Source organism: Spodoptera frugiperda, chromosome 19, assembly GCF_023101765.2.
Source record: "Spodoptera frugiperda isolate SF20-4 chromosome 19, AGI-APGP_CSIRO_Sfru_2.0, whole genome shotgun sequence".
NCBI lineage: Eukaryota > Metazoa > Arthropoda > Insecta > Lepidoptera > Noctuidae > Spodoptera > Spodoptera frugiperda.
In genome coordinates, this window is record NC_064230.1 from 1,300,684 (window position 1) to 1,322,310 (window position 21,627).

Sequence of the window (21,627 nt, forward strand, 5' to 3'; positions counted from 1 at the left end):
GATCCGGAGCTGCGGACTACCTAGCGGGTTTACCGGGGCTCCTCGCTCCGACTCGAAAAGCAGGAACGGGGTGGTTTTTAGTCAGTAAGAGTCTGACTTGCCTCTCTCAAGGCGGGAGAAGTAATTGGATGATTTCGGTCCCCCTCAAAAAAAAAAAACCCAAAAACCAGCAAACTTGTAACGCCTCTGGTTTTCAAGTGTCCATAAGCGGCGGCGATTGCTTACCATCAGATAATCCGTCTACTCATTTACCGGCTTATACCACAAAAAATTATACTCACGAATCATCAATAAAATCTTCCAAATCATCTGAACTATAGAAGAAATCATTTTCCAAGTCGTTAGCATCGAAATCCCCCGCCAGATACATATCATCCTTCAAAATAACCTTTTCCAATTTATCGATAACATTATACACATCCCTATCACGAAACTTATCGATACTCGACACTTCATTCCTCTTATTTTTAATCTTCATTTCATTTTTTAAATCGTTCACATTTTTTCCAATGTTCTCGTCACAAATTTTCTGGACTAAAAGTTGGTTGTTCCAATTTTTCGTTTCCAAATTGCTGTCTGGGTTGGTTTCTACCCAGGCCTGATTGGGTAAGTCTTTAAGGGGGGAGATTTTGTTCTTTTTCCGTCTGCATTTGCGTCCGGAGTTTCTTCGTCTCGGTTTCTTGTCGGGGTCTGTTTTATCTGCAAATTAGATTTAGTTAGTTAGTTTAGTTTTGCAGTCGGGTAAAAAAAGCGAGAGATAAAAGACTTATAAGTAGTTGTTCTTTCATTTAGGTTAAGTTTTTATAATTTTTATCTTGTTTTTATTTAAAATTTTAATGTACGTTGTGTAATTATAATGTGTATCTTATGGGTTTGAAATGCCTGGAATAAAGAATATTTAATTTTAATTAATTTTTTTTAATTTTTGTCATTATATTATGACTGAATACTGTACTCATAGACATTTTGTAACACCTTTTATATAACTGTATTCATTAGCAAATAAATCCTTTGATTTTGACTTTAGGTTTTATTATAACTTTCGTGAGACATACTAAATTAATTATCAAATCAATCTGTTTGATGAACGGTTTGATGAACTGTTTGATACACTGTTTGACAAACTGTTTGATGAAGTGTTTGACAAACTGTTTGATGCACTGTTTGACAAACTGTTTGATGAAGTGTTTGACAAACTGTTTGATAAACTGTTTGATACACTGTTTGACAAGCTGTTTGATAAATTGTTTGATAAACTGTTTGGTAGACTGTTTGATAAACTGTTTGACAAACTGTTTTGTTTGACGAGGAATTCGATTAGTTTCAAGCCAGGCTAGAGGCTCATATTCATGAGCAGCATTCCGCGTCTGCGTCGACCCGGGAATTGAACCCAACACCTACGCAACCGCCGACGAACAAGTCTAACGTGCCAACCGCGTCGTGTGTCGCAGAATGCTGCTCATGAATATGAGCCTCTAGCACGACTTGAAACTAGTCAAGTTCCTCGTCAAACAATTTGACAAACAGTTTATCAAACAGTTTGTCAAACAGTTTGTCAAACAGTTTGTCAAACAGTTTATCAAACAGTTCATCAAACAATTCATCAAACAGGTTATCAAACAGATTGTCAAACAGTTTGTCAAACAGTTCATCAAACAGTTTATAAAACAGTTTGTCCAACAGTTCATCAAACAGTTTATAAAACAGTTTATCAAACAGATTGTCAAACAGTTTGTCAAACAGTTTATCAAACAGTTTATCAAACAGTTTATTAAACAGTTCATCAAACTGTTTATCAAACAATTCATCAAACAGTTCATCAAACAGGTTATCAAACAGTTTGGCAAACAGTTCATCAAACAGGTTATCAAACAGATTGTCAAACAGTTTGTCAAACAGTTTATCAAACAGTTTATCAAACAGTTTGTCCAACAGTTTGTTCAAAAGTTTGTCCAACAGTTTATCAAACAATTTATCAAACAGCTTGTCAAACAATTTGTCAAACAGTTTATCACACAGTTTATCAAACAGTTTATCAAGCAATTTATCAAACAATTTATCAAACAGTTTGTCCAACAGATCATCAAACAGTTTGTCAAACAGTTTATCAAACAGTTTGTCAAACAGTTTATCAAACAGTTTATCAAACAGTTTGGCAAACAGCCGATAGCATAATAATTAGTTTCCGTTTTATTACATTTTGTAGGGGGTGGATAGTAACTGACGTAGATACTACTTTAAGTTAGCCCTGGGGCCTTTATAATATTAGTATTAGTAAAAAGTATAGATTTTTACTCGTGACGTCATCCTTTTAGTTCTCGAGCGGGTCAATAACCCGGGGCTGTGGAATGGCCTTAGTCTGCTATTACAATTGTTTCAGAATGGTCGATCACTGAGCAGTGCGAGAGGGACGGAGCTATATAGCTCCGACCGTCACAATTGTAATAGCAGACTAAGGCCCCTGGTAACCTGCTAGACATTCCACAGCCCCGGGTTAGAAACCCCTTCGATAAATAAAAGGAGTGACGTCACGAGTAAAAATCTATACTTCTATACTAATATTATAAAGCTGAAGAGTTTGTTTATTTGATTGTTTGTTTGAACGCGCTAATCTCCAGAACTACTGGTCCGATTTGAATAATTCTTTTTGTGTTGAATAGTGCATTTATCGAGGAAGGCTATAGGCTATAAAACATGACGCTATGGCCAATAGGAGTCAAGCAGAGCGGGTGAAAGCGCGCGGAAGTAGCTAGTGTTGGAATAAAGGAAATCTCTTACCATCTTCCTTCTTGTTAATCTCGATGAAGTTTTCTATATAGCTAACGTCTTTCACTAGGAGATCGGTGCTGAGGTCGGGTTCGCAGAGGAAAGAGGACTCCTCCGGTAACGTCTCGTTCTTCACCGCGGACTTGCGGCCTCTTCTGCGTCCTATAATAATAAAGAAGAATAATTAAAAATTGCGTTCCTTCTAAACTTGTATTGTTGTGCCCGACAGGGTCCACATTGTGCCATTGTTAAGTTTACCACCAATTTTTATCCATTTCATTCTTATCCAAATCTTATATTTCATTAAATTACATTATCTTCCATTTCATTCCTATCTAAATCTTATATTTCATTTCATTCTATTACAATCCATTTCATTCCTATCCAAATGTTACATTTCATTACTTTACATTATCATCCATTTCATTCCTATCCAAATGTTACATTTCATTTCATTACCATCTTTTTCATTCCTATCCAAATCTTACATTTCATTCCATTACCATCCATTCCATTCCCATTCAAATGTTACATTTCATTCCGTTACCATCTATTTCATTCCTATCTAAATCTTACATTTCATTCCATTATATTTGTAAATTGTTCAAATTAGCTCAAAGAGAATAATGCACTTTTTGGCTTACCTACTGGGCCTATTTCGCTCATTTTTCGTATATCGTCAGCCAAGATAATAACAAATATGTGGTTTAAGTTAAGACATAAGAGGTTTCCCCATACGGTATACAGCGTGTAACAAAACACCCCTACACGTCAAGAAGCACTAAAGAATACAGGTTGAATAGAATCAATACACCAAGTTTTAGTTAAAAATACGTTAAAAAAAATTGGTACCAAATACTTGGTGTCGCATGGTTCTTCATTTTAAATCATACAAACGTATCACAACACTACAGGGATCACTCGCTAATATTACGAAACATTTCTTCTGTAAATCTGATCGCCTAGTACCAGTATCTACCTATTTTGATGTTCGGTTTCTGGAATTTTATGTATAGGAAATTGGAAAAATTCATAACTTCGTTCCACGACAAAATGTTGTCTGGAAACCGTGCACTTGATATGTATACCCCCTTATTGTTACACCGTATAGTCTCTTTTTTTATATTAACTATAGGTTCACGCTTGACCACTATCTCACCTGATGGGAAGCGACGATGCGGTCGACGATGGAGCGCGCTTACCTAGAAGTAACCTATTCACTCTTGATTTAAAGATTCCAGGGTTGTAGCTCCGTTGTAGCAGAAACACAGACTCCGGCAGGGAATTCCATTCCTTAGCTGTACGTATAATGAATGTACTCCCAAAACGTTTTGTGCGTATAGATGGGATATCCACCATGTATCGATGACGCATTGCCGTACGTCTGGTTGTCCGATGATGGAACGGGCTAGGCGGAATTAAATTGTGCAATTCTCTTACCCTTAGGTGCGTCAGGTTTCTTCTTAACGGTGTCCTGTTCAGGTTTGTGTCTCTTTTTGTTCTTCGGCTTGTTCTGACTACCCTCCGAGGGGTCGAACAGACTGAAGAACGAATCCATTTATCTGTAACAATCGAGAAATAGAACTTTGATTAATCCATATTAACACTAGCTTCTGCCCGCGACTTCGTCCGCGGAAAATTAAAAAAATTAGGGTTGTACTACCCTTAACATTTAGGGGGATGAAAAATAGATGTTGGCCGATTCTCATAGATACCGGATAAGCACAGAAAATTTTATCAAAATCGATCAAGCCGTTTCGGAGGAGTATGGCAACGGAAACTGTGACACGACAATTTTATATATTAGATAATAAAGCAATACCCTTTTTTTAGAGGGAGGAAAATCAACCAATGACTTCTCCCGCCTTGGGTAAGGGGCGGGAGGGCATGTCAGACCCTTACTGACTAAAAACCACCCCGTTCCTACTCCTGCTGGAGCCCGAGCCCCGGGAACTTGTTACGTTGTCCGCAGCTCCGGATATAAAGCAATACCCTTAGTATTCGATTTCTTTGCGTTACACGAGAGCGCGTCGGCGCTTTAATTGGTTGATTTATTCAAGCCGGCCAATCAGAGCTCTCGTTTCTTTTACTTTAAACGTAAAGCAAACTCGTACTAAGGAAACTGATTCGTTGGTTGATTCGCGCCTGTTAATCAGAGCGCCGAGCGCGCTCTCGCTTCGTTTTTGGTACAAAAGAGCTTGACTTGAGCACAGATACAACAACAGCAACGGCTACAGTAACTGCTACAGTAACGGCTACAGTAACTGCGACAGCAACGGCTATAGTCACTGCTACAGCAACGGCTACAGTAACAGTTACAGCAACGGCAGCTGTTGCTGTATTTGTTACTATAGAGTAACGGCTACAGTAACGGCAGCTGTTGCTGTATTTGTTACTATAGAGTAACGGCTACAGTAACAGCTACAGCAACGGCTACAGCTACAGCAACGGCTATTGCGGCAGCTACAGCTACAGCAACGGCTACAGTAACTGCTAGAGCAACAGCTACAGCAACTGCTACAGTAACTGCTACAGTAACAGTTACAGCAACGGCAGCTGTTGCTGTATTTGTTACTATAGAGTAACGGCTACAGTAACGGCTACAGTAACGGCTACAGTAACAGCTACAGCAACGGCTACAGCAACGGCTACAGCAACGGCTACAGCAACTGCTACAGCAACGGCTACAGCAACGGCTACAGTAACGGCTACAGTAACTGCTACAGCAACGGCTACATTAACTGCTACAGCAACAGCTACAGTAACTGCTACAGCAACAGCTACAGCAACGGCTACAGTAACGGCTACAGTAACTGCTACAGTAACGGCTACAGTAACGGCTACAGTAACTGCTACAGTAACGGCTACAGTAACTGCTACAGTAACGGCTACAGTAACGGCTACAGTAACGGCTACAGTAACTGCTACAGTAACGGCTACAGCAACGGCTACAGCAACGGCTACAGTAACGGCTACAGTAACTGCTACAGCAACAGCTACAGTAACGGCTACAGTAACTGCTACAGTAACTGCTACAGTAACGGCTACAGTAACGGCTACAGTAACTGCTACAGTAACTGCTACAGTAACGGCTACAGTAACGGCTACAGTAACTGCTACAGCAACAGTTACACATACAAATACAGCTACAGCTATCAAGATCTGTTCATGTTAATTTGTCTACACTACTGAGCCAATTTCGATAAGTTTTAAAACAAATACATTTAATTTAATCTATTTTATTTGTATTTAATCTATTTAATCCATGTATGTTCCTCAAAGTCAATAAGATTTAGATTAATTTTAAAACAGATACATTTAATTTTAACCTCTAAATCTTGAAGGACGCTTCTAGGACATTAAATTTATTGACAAAATAAACATTCACGACCAAAAAGTCATCTAGAGAACATCTCAAATGATATTTCTTAATAAAATTATCAAATATCTTAAAACAGGTGATAATTTTTCGCGTTTCGACGGGCATAGTTGCGGCATATGCAGGTTTAAGGTGATTTTCCACCAGAGATGTGCTATGTAGCTATGCTACGAAGATGTAATAGCTAAGCTATAAAACTATGTAACCATTTCCACTGATACTAAGCTATGTAGCTGTGCGAGGAAGATGTGCTATGAAGATGCACCGACGCAAAACTGCGCGAGTGCTTGTCGACTCCCGCAACACAACCAGAGTGGTCACAAAGACACGAGTACGATGCCAGCCTTTAATTTTCATTTTTTAATATCATCAAGCCTTTTATCCCTGAAGGAGTAGGCAGAAGTGCACATGCCACTTTACAATGTACACCCACTCTTCACAATTTATGCTGTAAGTCCCATGTAATAGGTTCAGCCTTTAAATAATTTTAATTTTTTTTACAGTTTTTGTACAGTTTTAGGTTTTAGGTTTTAGGTTAGTTTTAGGTTTTTGTACAGTTGTATTGAATTAAATTAATAAATTAAGAAGAAGTAGATACGTAACTATGATTCTATGATAAAATTAATCGTCACATATTTTCGTAGCAGCTAGACTATAGAGGTGTAAATATATCGCGGGAACGTGTCGTGCCAAACACAACAATGTTTTGATGTATCTTTAGACGCAAGATGTTATGAGATAAAGAGAGAGAGAGACGTAGAAGGATCAGTCTGAACAGAAGTATAAATACAAATGCAGATACATATTATACAATACAATACAATATTAATGTTGATTAAAAATGAAAAGAAATAGTTATGTTGTTAAGCGTCAAACTCGAGAATAGCTAAACCAAATAGGATACATTTGTTGTAATGACAAAAGAGACTTTTTTTTCAGTGGTAAAATCATCCAATGACTTCTCTCGCCTTGGGCAAGGCGAGAGGGAGTGTCAGACTCTTACTGACTAAAAACCACCCCGTTCCTAATCCTGCTTTCCGAGTCGGAGCCCCGGTAAACCCGCTAGGTAGTCCGCAGCTCCGGAACAAAAGAGACGTAGCAAGGAGGTGAAAATATCTCAGGTAGAACTAGGGAATAGAATAGCACCCGTGAATAGTTTATATAAAACATAGCTGATGCCCGTGGCACCACTCGCGCGGATTACAGACTTGTAACTAATAAAAGTAGCCTAAGTTACTCCTTAGTACCTACATCAGATACCCGCCAATAAAAATCCTGTCAAAATCGGTCCAGCCATTTCAGAGATTATCCAGAACAAACACGCAGATATATAGACAAAAATGCAATAGGCCGGCAAACCGGCCTCATCTAGTTATTTAAGATATTGACGTGTAAAAGTGTTATTTTATAACCTATTTCCAAAAATAAATATCATTTATCATTTATCAATGTAGACTAAATTCAGAAGTTTCAGTACCTACGTAAAAACCGCGGATTTGAACCTTCTGCAATTACCTACACAGCAACATCGGCCTTCGATTTTCGCGCTTCGCATCGGGTCATTCACTCCTAGTTTATCTATTTTTTATCACTCAACCTCGATAAAGAAATTTAGAAGTAAATAAACAATTGATTGAACACTTACGACATTCGTTTTTAAACTGACATGGTCACTGGAAATATCATTAGAACTTAAAACGGGATAATACGCTAGTTTCCTACTAGTCAAATTCAATACTTTTTTCGAAACGTCAAAAACGATATTTTCTATGAACTTTGTATGAAATACTCTATTATGACGTCTTCAGATTTTGACGTCAAATAGCAGACTTATTTCTAGAAAATTAGATAGAAATAATCGAAAATTAAGGAGATCATGAAATCTATGAATGAGAGTGTGATTATTTTTGAATATTTTATTGAAAAGTTGTAATAATTTATTTTTGACCGAAGATACTACCCAATTGATTTAACATTTACGATATTCGTTTTTAAACTGACATGGTCACTAGTTTTTTTTTTAATGGGACAAGCCTGCCACAACGTCCCAAACCGCTGCAACTCCTGTGCACCAGGATCTACAGTTGATATAACCAGGAAAAACACCGGAACACTGAAGTCCAACATCTCAGGGACATGAATAATTGTCTTGGACCCCGCAACGAAACAAATCAGAAGATGTTATTAGAGGAGAAGAAAAAGAAAACGATAGTTTCCACTTCACTCGGTGAATTTAATACATATTATTTATGTTTGTTCTTTATTCATCACGGGACCACAGGGTCCCGGACCTTTGGAAGGCGTACGAGGGGCCGAAGCCAACTCGCAGAGGCCCGTTGAACAATTTTAATCTAATTATGTAATGGGACATCAGCCGGCGATTATCCCTGTATGCACTATGGAAGTACACCAAAGGACAATCCCCGGCTGATGCAGGACTATTGTGCAATATGGAAGAAAAATGATTGGATTATGGGTGTGAGTGGCTGATGGACTGGTAAATATGGTAAATATGGAATACTATGGCCCCTGCCCCTGACCAATATTGAAAAATACGGATAAACAGGCAGGGGGTGACTCGCAAACTCAATAATGGGCCCCCAGAAACGGCCGCTAGCATGTAGCGACAAGGGGAGCAACATGTCTTGAGCTGCTTGAGGAAGGAGAGGCATCCCAAGGCTATCAGGGCAATCCCGGAAGTACGGTCAAGACCCCTACCAGCATCTTACTGGGATACATCCTTCCCCCAAGTGGAGTTGAAGGCAACTCCACTCTTGCGATCTCCACTCAAACCAGCCGGTTAAGGCAAGAATGAGGCAGGAGAGGCCGCTCCGGATAGTCACAAGTACTAACCGGAGTTAAAAAATAGGGCCTCTCCCGGGAGTCAGGTCCGTGGGGTCGCCACTGCCCAACAGCTCGCCACAAGCTGCCTTGCGGACTATATTATTATTATTAATAAATATCATTAAAACTTAAAACGAGATAATTACCATGTTTATTAGTTTTTGTGAGTTTCCGATATTTCGGCACTGTTGCAAGCGCTCATCTGTGATCACGGCGTTTCATCAGTACCCTTACGCCTGAATACTCAAACGCTACTCAATTTAAAGTTGTACTTAAATATCGTGCTATCTCTGTCATTTTATAAAGAATTGATAGGGACAGAACTACATTTGAGAGCGTCTTAAAATTGAGTAGCGTTTGAGTATTCGGGCATTAGTATGAGTTTGCTTTACGTTTATAGTAATCGAAACGAGAGCGCATTCGGCTCTCTGATTGGCCGGCTCGAATAAATCAACCAATCAGAGCGCCAAACGCGCTCTTGTCTCATACTAAGGGTATTGTTCATCCGTGATCATGGCGCTTGCAACAGTGCCGAAATATCGGAAACTCATAGACATAAATAAACATGGTAAATATCCCGTCTTAAGTTCTAATGACACTTTCGACATTATAATTATTATTTTATTCGTTGAACAGTTGCGAGATTACTGATCTATGGATGTTAGCTGAAGCTGCGGACTGTCTAGTGGGTTACCAGAGCTCTTGCTCGAAAAGCAGGAGTAGGAACGGGGTGGTGTTTAGTCATTAAGAGTCTGACACTCCCTCTCGCTTCGGATTGGATATTAGGAATTATGACGGGGTATGAAAATTAAAAATGTAATTAGTCCGTCACTTAGGTAATGAAAAAATATAATAATCTACAAGACGGACATTAAAATAAAAATTAGTCATCTACCCTATTATATTATTATCAATTTACAGGATAAATTGTCAATTTTTGTCCCCATGTCCGTTTGTATGCTTAAATCTTTAAAACTACACAATGGATTTTGATGAGGTTTTTTTTAATAGATAGTGATTCAAGAGGAAGGTTTATATGTATAATACATGCATAATATATCACCATTGCACCCATGCGAAGCTGGGGCGGGTCGCCAGTATAATATAATATAGTGTCGCTAGTATAATATATTGCAAAATTATGAATCAAGCTATTAATAGCCTTCCAAGGTAAAACCAACAGCTGATTCCTATTTTTATTTCACATTCATATACCCAGACACAAAAAAAAAACACTAATTTAAAAATAAAAATGTCAGTCTCTGGTTTTAATTTTTTTCTCAAAGTTGGCATTAGTTTGACGTAAATTTTGGCGGGAATTTGGCAATACATGTTGTTGACTGTGTTGTGTTCAAAATTTTGTTTATTTTCAATTGATGCGGAGTGCCAAATTGATTTGAAATGTATTTTCGTAACTGATACAGATGAGCAGCGTAGTAGATTTATAATATCATCTATATAGACAGGGAGGAATGTGTCTGAATCTAATGTGCAAAGACGATGCACAATAGTAAGTTACAATCACAGTACTAGGTGATCACTACTAGAGGCATAGCTAGCGCCGTATCTGCCGTATCAATTATACGGGGGACCCCGGGCTAAAGAGCCCCATAAAGGGCCCCAAACATGAGCTCGTTGTTATTTAGTTATAAATAGGAAACTAAATTAGCAACAATACCACTTTTATGCAGTTGTTTAAAAGTGTCACAAATGTCATGTTTAATTTTAGACAACAATACCTAATAAGAAAACCACAAAATTAATATAAACCATCAGGAAACTACATTTAGTTATAATGCGAAACTCTTATAATTTATTGTCAGTAACTCACCCTAATTTCACAATAATAAACATATTTACCACTCCATTAGCCACTCACACCCATGACCCAATCATTTTCTTTCATATTGTATAATAGTAGTAGTTTTTGAGGGGGAAAATCTTCCAATGACATCTCCCACCCTGGGCTAGGCGAGAGGGAGTGCCAGACACTTACTGACTAAAAAACCACCCCATTCCTAACTAGTTACTCCTGCTTTTTGAGCCATAACCCGCTAGGTAGTCCGCAGCTTCAGGTCGGTATATAACGTAAAACCTATAATTTGGTAATCCAGTTTTAAATGGATTTTTCCTTATTTTTAAATAAATATTACGACAATAGTGAAATATTTATTTCCTCATACATTACTCATATCTTATCTATGTTGATGTAAAAATATGCCATTGTTATCAGATACTCCAACTATTTAGATTGTAAACAAATATGATTGTTTATATCACTATTTATAGTCTCATACTGAGTTTAGCTTTTTGTAATGGTATAGCCAGTTAACGAGCAGATGGATCACCTGATGGTAAGCAATCGCCGTCGCCCATGGACACTTGAAACACCAGCGGCATTACCACTGTGTTGCCGGCCTTTTGACGGTTAGGAATTTAAGGAATCGGGGATTGGGCCTCTGGTAACTACTCACAACGCAAGCATTGTTTCATGTCAGTTATCTGTGTCACTCTGGTCGAGCCAGCCCATTCATGCTGAAGCATGGCTCTCCCACATTTCACTTGACTTGTAAACAGAGTTCCCAAAAAGAAGGTGGCTCTCAATTTGCCACTGTTTTTGTATATGTTAATCCACCAAAAATGTAGATTGATTTTCAAAATATTTTTTACTGATATATTAAATCAAAGTACTTATTTATTAGTCACCTATATATTTATCTAGACACACGGCAGTGTGTCCGCCAAGTTCGAGCAAAAAAACCGACACACCGGCCGTGGGTTATATTACACGAACCATTTCGGGCCAAGTTCGACCCACCTATAACTCAAAATCTATTTTATCTACGCATTTGAAATTTCTAGTATCTGTCGAGATCTACTTACTTATCTAAAATACAAAATTTCATTAATGTACCTATTGTAGGTCTTGAGATATTGACGTCAGAAAATCGCTATTTTTACTATACACTCACTGACTGACTCACTCATCAAAAACCTAGACCACTTCCAATGGTCGTATTGACTTGAAATTTGGCATGGAGGTAGGTCTTTAGGTCAAAGTAAAGGAAAAAATCTGAAAATGGCCAAGTGTGAGTCGGTTTTAAAAATAATGAAGGTGTAAATTCATACCCCTAAGGAACTAAAACAAAAAAATTATCTATATCTTCCAATGGTCGTACCGACCTAAAATTCGTTACAAAGGTTTGTATTTAGTTAAAGTAAAGTAAAATAAGAAAAAAAGAAAATAAACCTTACAAAAATAAATGAAATCCCACCCAAAACATAAATGTGAAAGGCTGCCAAGTTCGATAATATTGGAACGCTTCGCCCATAAAAGAAGTGAGATCTAAATAAGTACCAAGTTCCATACACAGACCTCAGTTAAAAATGATATAACTTGGCAAGTTTTAATAGAAAATTATATACTTGACTCATTGCGTTTAGTAGGTTTATAACAAAGTGTGTGAAAACTTGCCAACTTGTTATATCATTTTTAACTGAGGTCTGTGTATGGAACTTGGTACTTATTTAGATCTCACTTCTTTTATGGGCGAAGCGTTCCAATATTATCGAACTTGGCAGCCTTTCACATTTATGTTTTGGGTGGGATTAATTTAAGTAGTTATATGCAAAATACCACAAAGATAATGCAATACCTAAATGATGAGTCACTTTAATATAAATTGTGCAACATTATTGGATTATATTTTTCAATGCTTTTTTAAGTTAGTTTATATAATTTAATAAGCATTATAATTGTAATTTATATAGGTAAGGTATAAGGTAATAGTAATATGGTATAGGTATAATACCAACAAGCATGGATTAAAAGATTGATGACTGTTAATGAAGCAAAAGAAGTAACTATGTAAGATTCATAGCTATTGGCATTCCATTGTCTCTGCCTACCCCTATGGGAGACAGGCGTGAGGTTATGTATGTATACAATGTGATAGGGGCGAGACTTCTAACCCGTTAAGGCTGAATACTACATCTAATTTTAACGACAAAAGTCCTGGGTCGAAGGGGTCGAATCCCCTCCCCTAAAAATTATGGCCATTTTAATATTTTTTTTACTTTTTTTGATATCAAAGGTTGTATGCGTCGTAGAAACAAAAAAAAGACGACAAACGGTAGCTAATAACCTTGGCTAACTAATTAATTACCTTTTTCATATGTTTGATAATGTTTTGGTGAGAAAAAAATAATTTGTGAATTATTCTTACCGAAAAAATCACTATTTTCCTATATTTTCAATAAGGGGTTCAACCCCCATATTTTTTTTTTTCGATAAAATTAGATGTAGTACTCAGCCTTAACGGGTTAGAAGTCCCACGCCTATCACATTGTATAGGTATTAATAATTATTGTGAATTAAATACGAAAATAATATTTTATTCAGAAAAAAATAATATTTCTATACAGACAATGGTAGTGTATGTGAAACTATTTATATTACACCTAATACTCAGATATAAGTGACTATTCTATTCTTAGGTATTTTTAAGTTGTAAATATTTTAGTCATATTTATTATTGTTATTTAGTTAGTATGGTTTAATATAATATGCTTATTTACCTAAGTAGTTATAATAATAAAGTTTAACAATATTGTGCAATATCTACCTACTTTCAAAATTAATACCAATAGAATAAAATAGTCTACTAAGGGTCCTATTCTCATTAGATATACCATAGTCTGCGGTTGGCCATAGACTTTCTCCATATAAGATGGGACTTATAAAATAACTGGTGAAAATATTAATACTAGTTACTATAAATATATTCTTAAATAATACTTTATTGATCCAACAGACAAACTTGATAATATATTAGTTTTGTTGGACCATACACTAGATTATAAGATTTAATCTGTACCTTTCTTAGTAAATAAATAATAAAATAATAAGGGGGTGTTACAGAGTAAAATATGCAATGCAATTGTCCACCTCTGTCTACCCTTTTGTTTGGAGAACAAAAGGTGTGATGTTTTAGGGGCGAATTTTCAGATATTTTAACTTTTATTTCAAGATGGAAATATATTTCATAAGGTTTAAATAAAATATGAACAAATATTTTCACTATACTACAATATATAGCTAGTTATAAATGAAGTATAAGTATTATTACAGTACCCTAAACACATTAAAACAAGTTATTATTAAAGTGAAGGTAATTTAAAAAGACTAATTCTACTTTAAATATAAAACTGTTCAAATTCTGATCACTTTTAATTATTGTATATCTTAGCACCAACATTATAATGCAACAATAAACTTATCAACGACTAATTAGCATTAAAATTGAGTAAAACTGGAGCGAATTGCCTTTCTTTTGTGCAATAACTAATTACAATCTCATTCACATAATATCCTTCTACCGAATATTCTCAAGGTCTCATCAAACAAATACGAAAATAGCGCGCGAAAATAAAATAACAGCAAAAAATAGATAAACCGCGGACATATTTCTTTATCGACTATTTTTTTTAATACACTTTTTTAATTAAAATTTAGTTATGCAAAGGTACTCACGCAAACAGCTGTTATTGTTACGCCCAAGGTCACTTTTGTACTAGCTTGTTGCCAACGCCACTTCTAAAGCTATTGTGAGTCAACAAACACCACAAACAGAGGAACACTGCCAAATTATTTACAGTGACGTAAAAATTACGATTTTCATACAACTGAATAAATATTATTGTATAAATCTTCGCTTAGGTGGAACGAAGGGCTTCGCGCACGCAACGAAACGTCACTAACACGATAACATATTGATGTTAATAAAGAGAATTGTTTTATAATGCCGTTGTTTTAATACCGATAAGATTATTTCGTTATGGTTGCGAAAATTTCGTCATGAATTTCATTGCACTGGACATTTTGACGTTTTACTACACAACCATAATATAAATGTAGGTATGTATAAAAAATCTTATTTGTTTTCGTTATATGGCAAGACCATTCAAAAGCTGAGTCATTGTACGTGTGTTTTCTAAATATTTTAGTCCTTAAAATTAGTTTAATTACTGTGATATGATATTTTACTACACTAGGTACTAGTTATACAAAAATTATACTATAACGTAAACAATAACTTGTATATAAATATAATAATCAAGTTTCGGAACGTAAGAAATGATTCAAAATTGCCGTATCAGAGGCCCATCAAGATTACTTTCAAAATAAAATCTTTACGACAATATTTTAATTTACATACACACGTTAACTAGACATTGCTAAAACGTACAATATCTTAATTTCTTTCACCGAAGTTGAATTGGACGAGTTAAATCATAAAAAAATGTCTAGTAATCATTTTATATACTCTGTATACAAAACTGACACTGTCAGTGTCGCTGTCAAAATCTTTTTAAAAATTGTTGGCGGGAACGCGGACTTAGGTTATGTTATTGTCGTTTTCTAATCGAAAATACGTAGATTTAAGATAAGGCTTTCTTGTTATCTCTGTGAAAAACTAAAAAATGTCTATACAAGTGGAAAATAACTTAAAAACAGAAGAACACAAGGATAAATTCGAGCAGACAGCGCACTACATACCTTGTAAAATAGACTCCGATGGCCCAGCCAATGTAGAAAAATATTTCGTTCCATACATCGTTGATAAGGATGGAGGTACGTAAACATGCGTTATTGTTCATAAACAAGGATGTTTTGGCGTATTATGGAAGAGGTTTATGTTGTTTAGTGGATCTCTGTTAGCAGATTTAATGCGGAAAGCCTTTGTTATGGGATTTAGGTGGCATACTAGTTGTTGGATTACCTGATGGTAAGCAACAAGCAAAGGCGCCGCCCATGGAGAGATTTATTTATTTATTTATTATTATGTATCACCAACATAAATACAGCAATATTGCACAATAAAAATAACAGTTACATACAAACTACCTTAGGGTTGTCCGTATTTACAATTATAGGTAACCACAGCATGCATATGATTTTAAGTGTCTTTTCTTGTCGTTTCATAAGATTTCTTGTATTGATGACGAAAAACCGCTTTGTTATATGCATACTACTTGATGGATCACCTGATGGTAAGCAATCGGCGCCGCCCATGGAGTACACTCGAAACATTACAAGATGAGTTACAAGTGCGTTATGGGTCTTATGCCAGGACTCACTCACATAACAAATATCGGGAGATTATTATTGTTTCCTATTTATTTTACTATTGTTTTGATCTTTGATGATGATGATCTCTATACTGTTCTCCGACATCTTTAATTGATTTTGTCTGGACTTTAAAAGAGACTATGACCTCTGAGTTTGTTTCGGCATTTCTTCTCAGAGTAGTCGGATAGGAAATGCCGGCCACATCTAGTTATTTAAGAGATTGATGTGTAAAAGAGTTACATTATAACCTATTTGCAAAATAAATATCATTCATCATTTATGTTTAAAAGGGTCTGCCTAAGCTTTTGTGAGGGCCTCTCATCATCATCATCATCATCAGCCGAGAGACGTCCACTGCTGAACAAAGGCCTACCCCTTGGTCCTCCACGTAGAACGACAAGCCGCCACCTGCATCCACTGGCTCCCCGCCACTCTGACGATGTCGTCGGTCCACCTAGTGGGAGGTCTGCCCACGCTGCGTCTTCCGGTCCGCGGTCGCCACTCAGTCACCTTCCTGGCCCAGCGGCCATCAGTCCTCCGAGCGACGTGGCCTGCCCATTGCCACTTCAGCCTGCATATTTTGAGAGCTATGTCTGTAACTCTTGTTCTTTGGCGAATTTCCATATTTCGGATTTTGTCGCGCAAAGATACTCCGAGCATAGCTCTCTCCATCGCGCGCTGGGCGACTCTGAGCCTTTCTAAAAGGCCAGCAGTTAGGGACCATGTCTCGGTACCGTACGTCATCACTGGCAACACACACTGGTTGTACATCCTGGTCTTCAGACACTGCGGGATTTTTGACGAGAAGACTTCATGCAACTTCCCAAATGCTGCCCATCCGAGTTGGATTCTTCGGGCGACCTCTTTCTCGAAGTTGGACCTACCTAGCTGGATGATCTGACCCAGGTATGTGTAGTGGTCTACAACTTCGAGTATATCGTTCCCAACGACAACCGGTATAGGTGCAACATGGACATTTGACATGATTTTCGTCTTGTCCATGTTCATTTTAAGGCCCACCTGTTGGGAAACGGTATTGAGGTCGCTGAGCATGGTGTTCAGCTCTTCCAGCGACTCTGCCATTACGACTATGTCATCGGCGAAACGGAGATGAGTGATGTATTCGCCATTAATGTTGATGCCGCGTCCGCTCCAGTCCAAGAGCTTAAAAACGTCCTCCAGTGCGTTCGTGAATAGTTTCGGAGATATAACGTCTCCCTGTCTCACGCCCTTCCGCAACTGGATTGGCCTCGTAGTCTCTTCCTGGAGTCGGATGCGCATGGTGGCGTTGTTATACAAACACTTCAAAACCTCGATGTATCTATAGTCGATGTGGCACCGCTGGAGAGACTGCAGCACCGCCCAGGTTTCGATTGAATCGAAGGCTTTCTCATAGTCCACAAACGCCAAGCATAGTGGCAAGTTATACTCCTCGGTCTTCTGTATAACCTGCCGCAGCGTATGAATGTGGTCTATGGTACTGAAACCTTTTCGGAATCCGGCTTGTTCGGGAGGCTGGAAGTCATCAAGCCTGCGTTCGAGACGGTTCGTGATGACCCTCGAAAACAGCTTATACACATGGCTCAGAAGTGAGATAGGTCTGTAGTTCTTTAGCAGACAGTTGTCGCCTTTTTTAAAGAACAGAACCACCACACTCCGTTGCCATGCTGCCGGCGTGGTTCCCTCGAGTATGACGGAATTGAATAGCTTCTGGAGGACTAAAAGTATCGGTTTTCCACCCGCTCGCAGAAGTTCCGACGTGATTCCGTCATCGCCCGGCGCCTTGTTGTTTTTAAGCTGTTTGAGAGCCATCCTAATCTCGTACAGGCTGATGTCTGGGATATCCTCAGTGTAGTGCCGCGTCAGTTTAGCTCTTGGGTCCCGAGCTGTACCGACGATGGGTTGCCGTGTTGAGGTGTATAACTGTCCGTAAAACCTCTCGAGCTCTCCGAGGATCTCGGACTTCGACGAGATGACGCTGCCATCCTCGGTCTTCAGCCTCGTCATTTGGCTTTGCCCAACAGACGAATTCTTTGCGAAGACTTTTGAGCCCTTGTTTCGCTCAATTAAGTCTCTGACTCTTGCGGCGTTATAGGCCCGCAGGTCACGTCGCATGTATTTCGAGATTCGTCTATTGAGTTTGCCGTATTCAGACATATCGTCTGAAGACTGCAGCCTCATCTCGCTACGATCCTTAAGAAGTTTTAAGGTTCCGTCGGAGAGCTTTTGGGGCCTGTTTCGGCGGGGGGTCTTGAAGAAGTCTGACCCCACTGCTCGGACAGTTTCCACCAACCCATTATTTATCTCGTCCACGTTTCCACAATCAGCTAGACACTGGAGGGCCTCTAGTATCTAGAAATGTTTTTTCTTTTAGTTGCTTTCGTGTACTGTGCAATAGTATATTATTGATTGTCTTTTTTGTTTTCGTTTTACCAATTTTATTGTGATGTAATTTTTATATTTTTCTTCCTTTTGTTTCAATTTTATTTTTATAATTCTATATTTTGTTTGTATGTGTTAATGTAATTGGTTAGTTGAATTGTGTTAACATATTATATTAATAATAAATAAATGTTCCCTACAGAATTAACTGCATCGTTCCGAGGCCATTCTCTAGATGGTAAGAAGATGACACTACCTGAAGGTTACAGAGCCGTTACAGTTACTGAAACTAAAAGGCCATTGGCTGAAGATGTTGAAAGAAAGTTTCAGGTGGGTTTCTCATTTCATCAGCTAGAAGATAACTGTTGAACAAAGGCCTCCCCCTTAGTGTCCTATACATTAACATGTTGACTGTCCCATCTATTTTGGATAATCTTGTTGGTACGTCCAATGGAACTTAAAATATTCTACTGATAAAAAAAGTATAAAATTTCGATGGAACATTTAAGTCTCATTTTTTTCAAGTCTTTGTTCATACGTCCCTAGAAAATTCAAAGTTTTAGCTCACACATCCAGCACAGTAAAGACAGTTCAGTTGCCACTGACTAATGCATTGCATATAATGCACGGACGTCACAGCCAGATCATATCATGCATTACATGTAATACACGGACAGTCAACGTGTTAAACAATAAGCCGCCACCTGTATTCACTGGCATTTAACTAGTTTACCCAACTCATAATATATCATCGTCATCATCAGCCAAGAGACGTCCACCGTTGAATAAAGGCCTCCCCTAAGTTCAACACGTAGAACGACAAGCCGCCACCTGCATACACTGGCATTTAACTCATTTACCCAGCATAAAATATATATCTACACTATATTTTTCTTTACAATACACAGTAACTATTTATATTTGCACCTAAAGAAAAACTAATTTTTACTATACAAGTACAAAATTTTATAGTTTCATTCCAAGTTATAACTTTTTCTGTCTCTTTTTAATAAAACATTGCCCCACACTAGGATTTTCTCCTGTGTTGTGGGTGTGTTTACAAACATGTGTATGTGTTTAACACTTAACTTGATTTCAAATTCCGTACTAACTGGATTCCCTGTTTATTTCCAGGTAACGGGTGGTTTCAAAGAGTTCACATATTGGAACTGGGACCAGAAACCTACCAAGAACGATAAGATGGAGAGAGCATTCGACTGGATTGATATAAGTGATGCTGTGAGTATTGTTTTACTTCCCAATATTTATTTAAAGTCCTCTAAATACTAGGTACTTCTAAAAACTAAAGGCAGGCAAAGGGGACTGACTGACTAACATAGCGCTCTTTCAACTTACAGCTGGTAGGGCTGAAATTTCGCATGCATAATGTAATGACATAGGCATCCGCTAAGAGAGGATTTTGATCAATTCCATTAATAATAATACTTTACAACGCCAACAAAGCCGCCTGCAAAGGATAGTTTAAAAGGTACGGAGGTGCGCATCACGGCACGTAATACCAGTGTACAATTTACAGCCACTTTTCACCATTTGTGTTATAAGTCCCATGTAATAGGGGGTGAGTGAGCCTATTGCCATATAGGTAGGTACTGGACACAATTCCAGACGCCGTGCTGCTACTGCGAAATTTTAGAAATACCGAAAAAAGCTCAATAATACTTTGCCCGACCGGAAATTGCACTTGCGACCACTCTTCTAACGAGGCAGACAAAATCTTTAAACCCCTTATTATTAATTCGGTTTTGTTTGGAATCATTAATAAATGTCTTTTCCATTATTTCAGATGCATGGAGACTGATATTCGGTAACATCAAACCCTTTATTCCTTAATTTAGTAGTTTCACGATAGTTATTATAAAAATAATGTTTCAAAATTTCGATTAATTTGTAATAATTTTATTATAACTTTCGTGAGACATACTAAATTAATTATTACGTTATCGGCTTACTCACGTAATTGTTTGACGAGGAACTCGACTAGTTTCAAGCCATGTTAGAGGCTCATATTCATGAGCAGCATTCCGCGACACACGACGGTCGATTGTCGCTGCTACTGACGACTCGAGTGTCGCGTCCTCTGCCTGGAATCATGCGCACTTTCCGGTGCGCGACTATGTTGGCACATTAGAGTCGTTCGCCAGCGGCTGCGTAGGTGTTACGATTCCCGGGTCGACGCGAAACTAGTCGAGTTCCTCGTCAAACAGTTACGTAAATAAGCCGATAACATAATAATCAATTTATAAGTGATAATATTACTTAGTACTTTTTGTAAACTATAAATAAGGTATCAAAAATAAAACACAAACATACAAACACAACTCGTTTATTTATTTATTTATTAAAAAAAAACCAACATAATTTTTCTACTTACTTATTATTATGCAGTATCACTCTACTCAGTACCTAAGCTATGTAGCCAATATTCTATCCTAGAGAACGGTCCGACAACGGTATTTTTCCACCAGAGATGTGCTATGCTACGTTGCTGTGAATGTGTTTGACTTCCACCAATCATAATCATTGGTACACTGGTGGAAACGGACTCAGCTAAGCTATGTGTTTTATATGGAAAGATGCCAGCTATGAATGGCTTCCCTACTATCGATACATCGCATGCTCGAGCTGCGCATCTTCCTCGCACAGCTACATATCGGTGGAAACGGTCACATAGTTTCACAACTTAGCTATTACATCTTCGTAGCATACCTACATAGCACATCTCTGGTGAAAAAGCACCACAATACAGCTCTGAATTTACAATATTATAATTATAATACAGACTTTGTATTAACACGCCTGATACATCCCAACGTGGGAAGGCAGAGGTGGAAATATTGCACACCCCATAATTGCCTTATTTATCAGTCATTTGCCACTGGTAGTAGGCGGTCTTATAAACATAATTGAACTAAAAAGAACTCTTCTTCTATTTAATAAAAGAAAAACAAAATATTCTTCACATTTGGGTAGATGACTAATTTTTATTTTAATATCCGTCTTGTAGATTATTTTAAAACATTACACACGTATTTTTTATTTTCTTAAGAAAACAAATACTTTCGAAGATATATTGATTTGAAATATCGCGTAGAAATGACGTATT

The 21,627-nt window shown here is 37.7% G+C and overlaps 2 protein-coding genes across 2 annotated transcripts in view; one reads left to right on the forward strand and one right to left on the reverse strand.

Moving 5' to 3' along the window:
• Positions 1 to 14,932, reverse strand: part of LOC118281152 (GTP-binding protein 2) — a 36,468-nt gene extending 21,536 nt beyond the window's left edge. Inside the window, exons 1-4 of the mRNA XM_050700455.1 lie at positions 14,523 to 14,932; positions 4,207 to 4,328; positions 2,779 to 2,928; positions 282 to 699 (exon numbers count right to left, since the gene is read on the reverse strand). Of these exons, the coding sequence (XP_050556412.1) occupies positions 282 to 699; positions 2,779 to 2,928; positions 4,207 to 4,324 (686 nt within the window). The 5' untranslated portion in view covers positions 4,325 to 4,328; positions 14,523 to 14,932. The remainder of the gene's footprint in view (positions 1 to 281; positions 700 to 2,778; positions 2,929 to 4,206; positions 4,329 to 14,522) is intronic.
• Positions 14,933 to 15,378: 446 nt separating this feature from the next.
• Positions 15,379 to 20,842, forward strand: LOC118281140 (ribonuclease H2 subunit C). The gene is made up of 4 exons (XM_050700603.1): positions 15,379 to 15,623; positions 18,706 to 18,833; positions 19,638 to 19,742; positions 20,308 to 20,842. The coding sequence occupies exons 1-4, from the start codon at positions 15,473 to 15,475 to the stop codon at positions 20,320 to 20,322; spliced, it is 399 nt and encodes a 132-aa protein (XP_050556560.1). The 5' UTR covers positions 15,379 to 15,472; the 3' UTR covers positions 20,323 to 20,842.
• Positions 20,843 to 21,627: the final 785 nt, after the last annotated feature.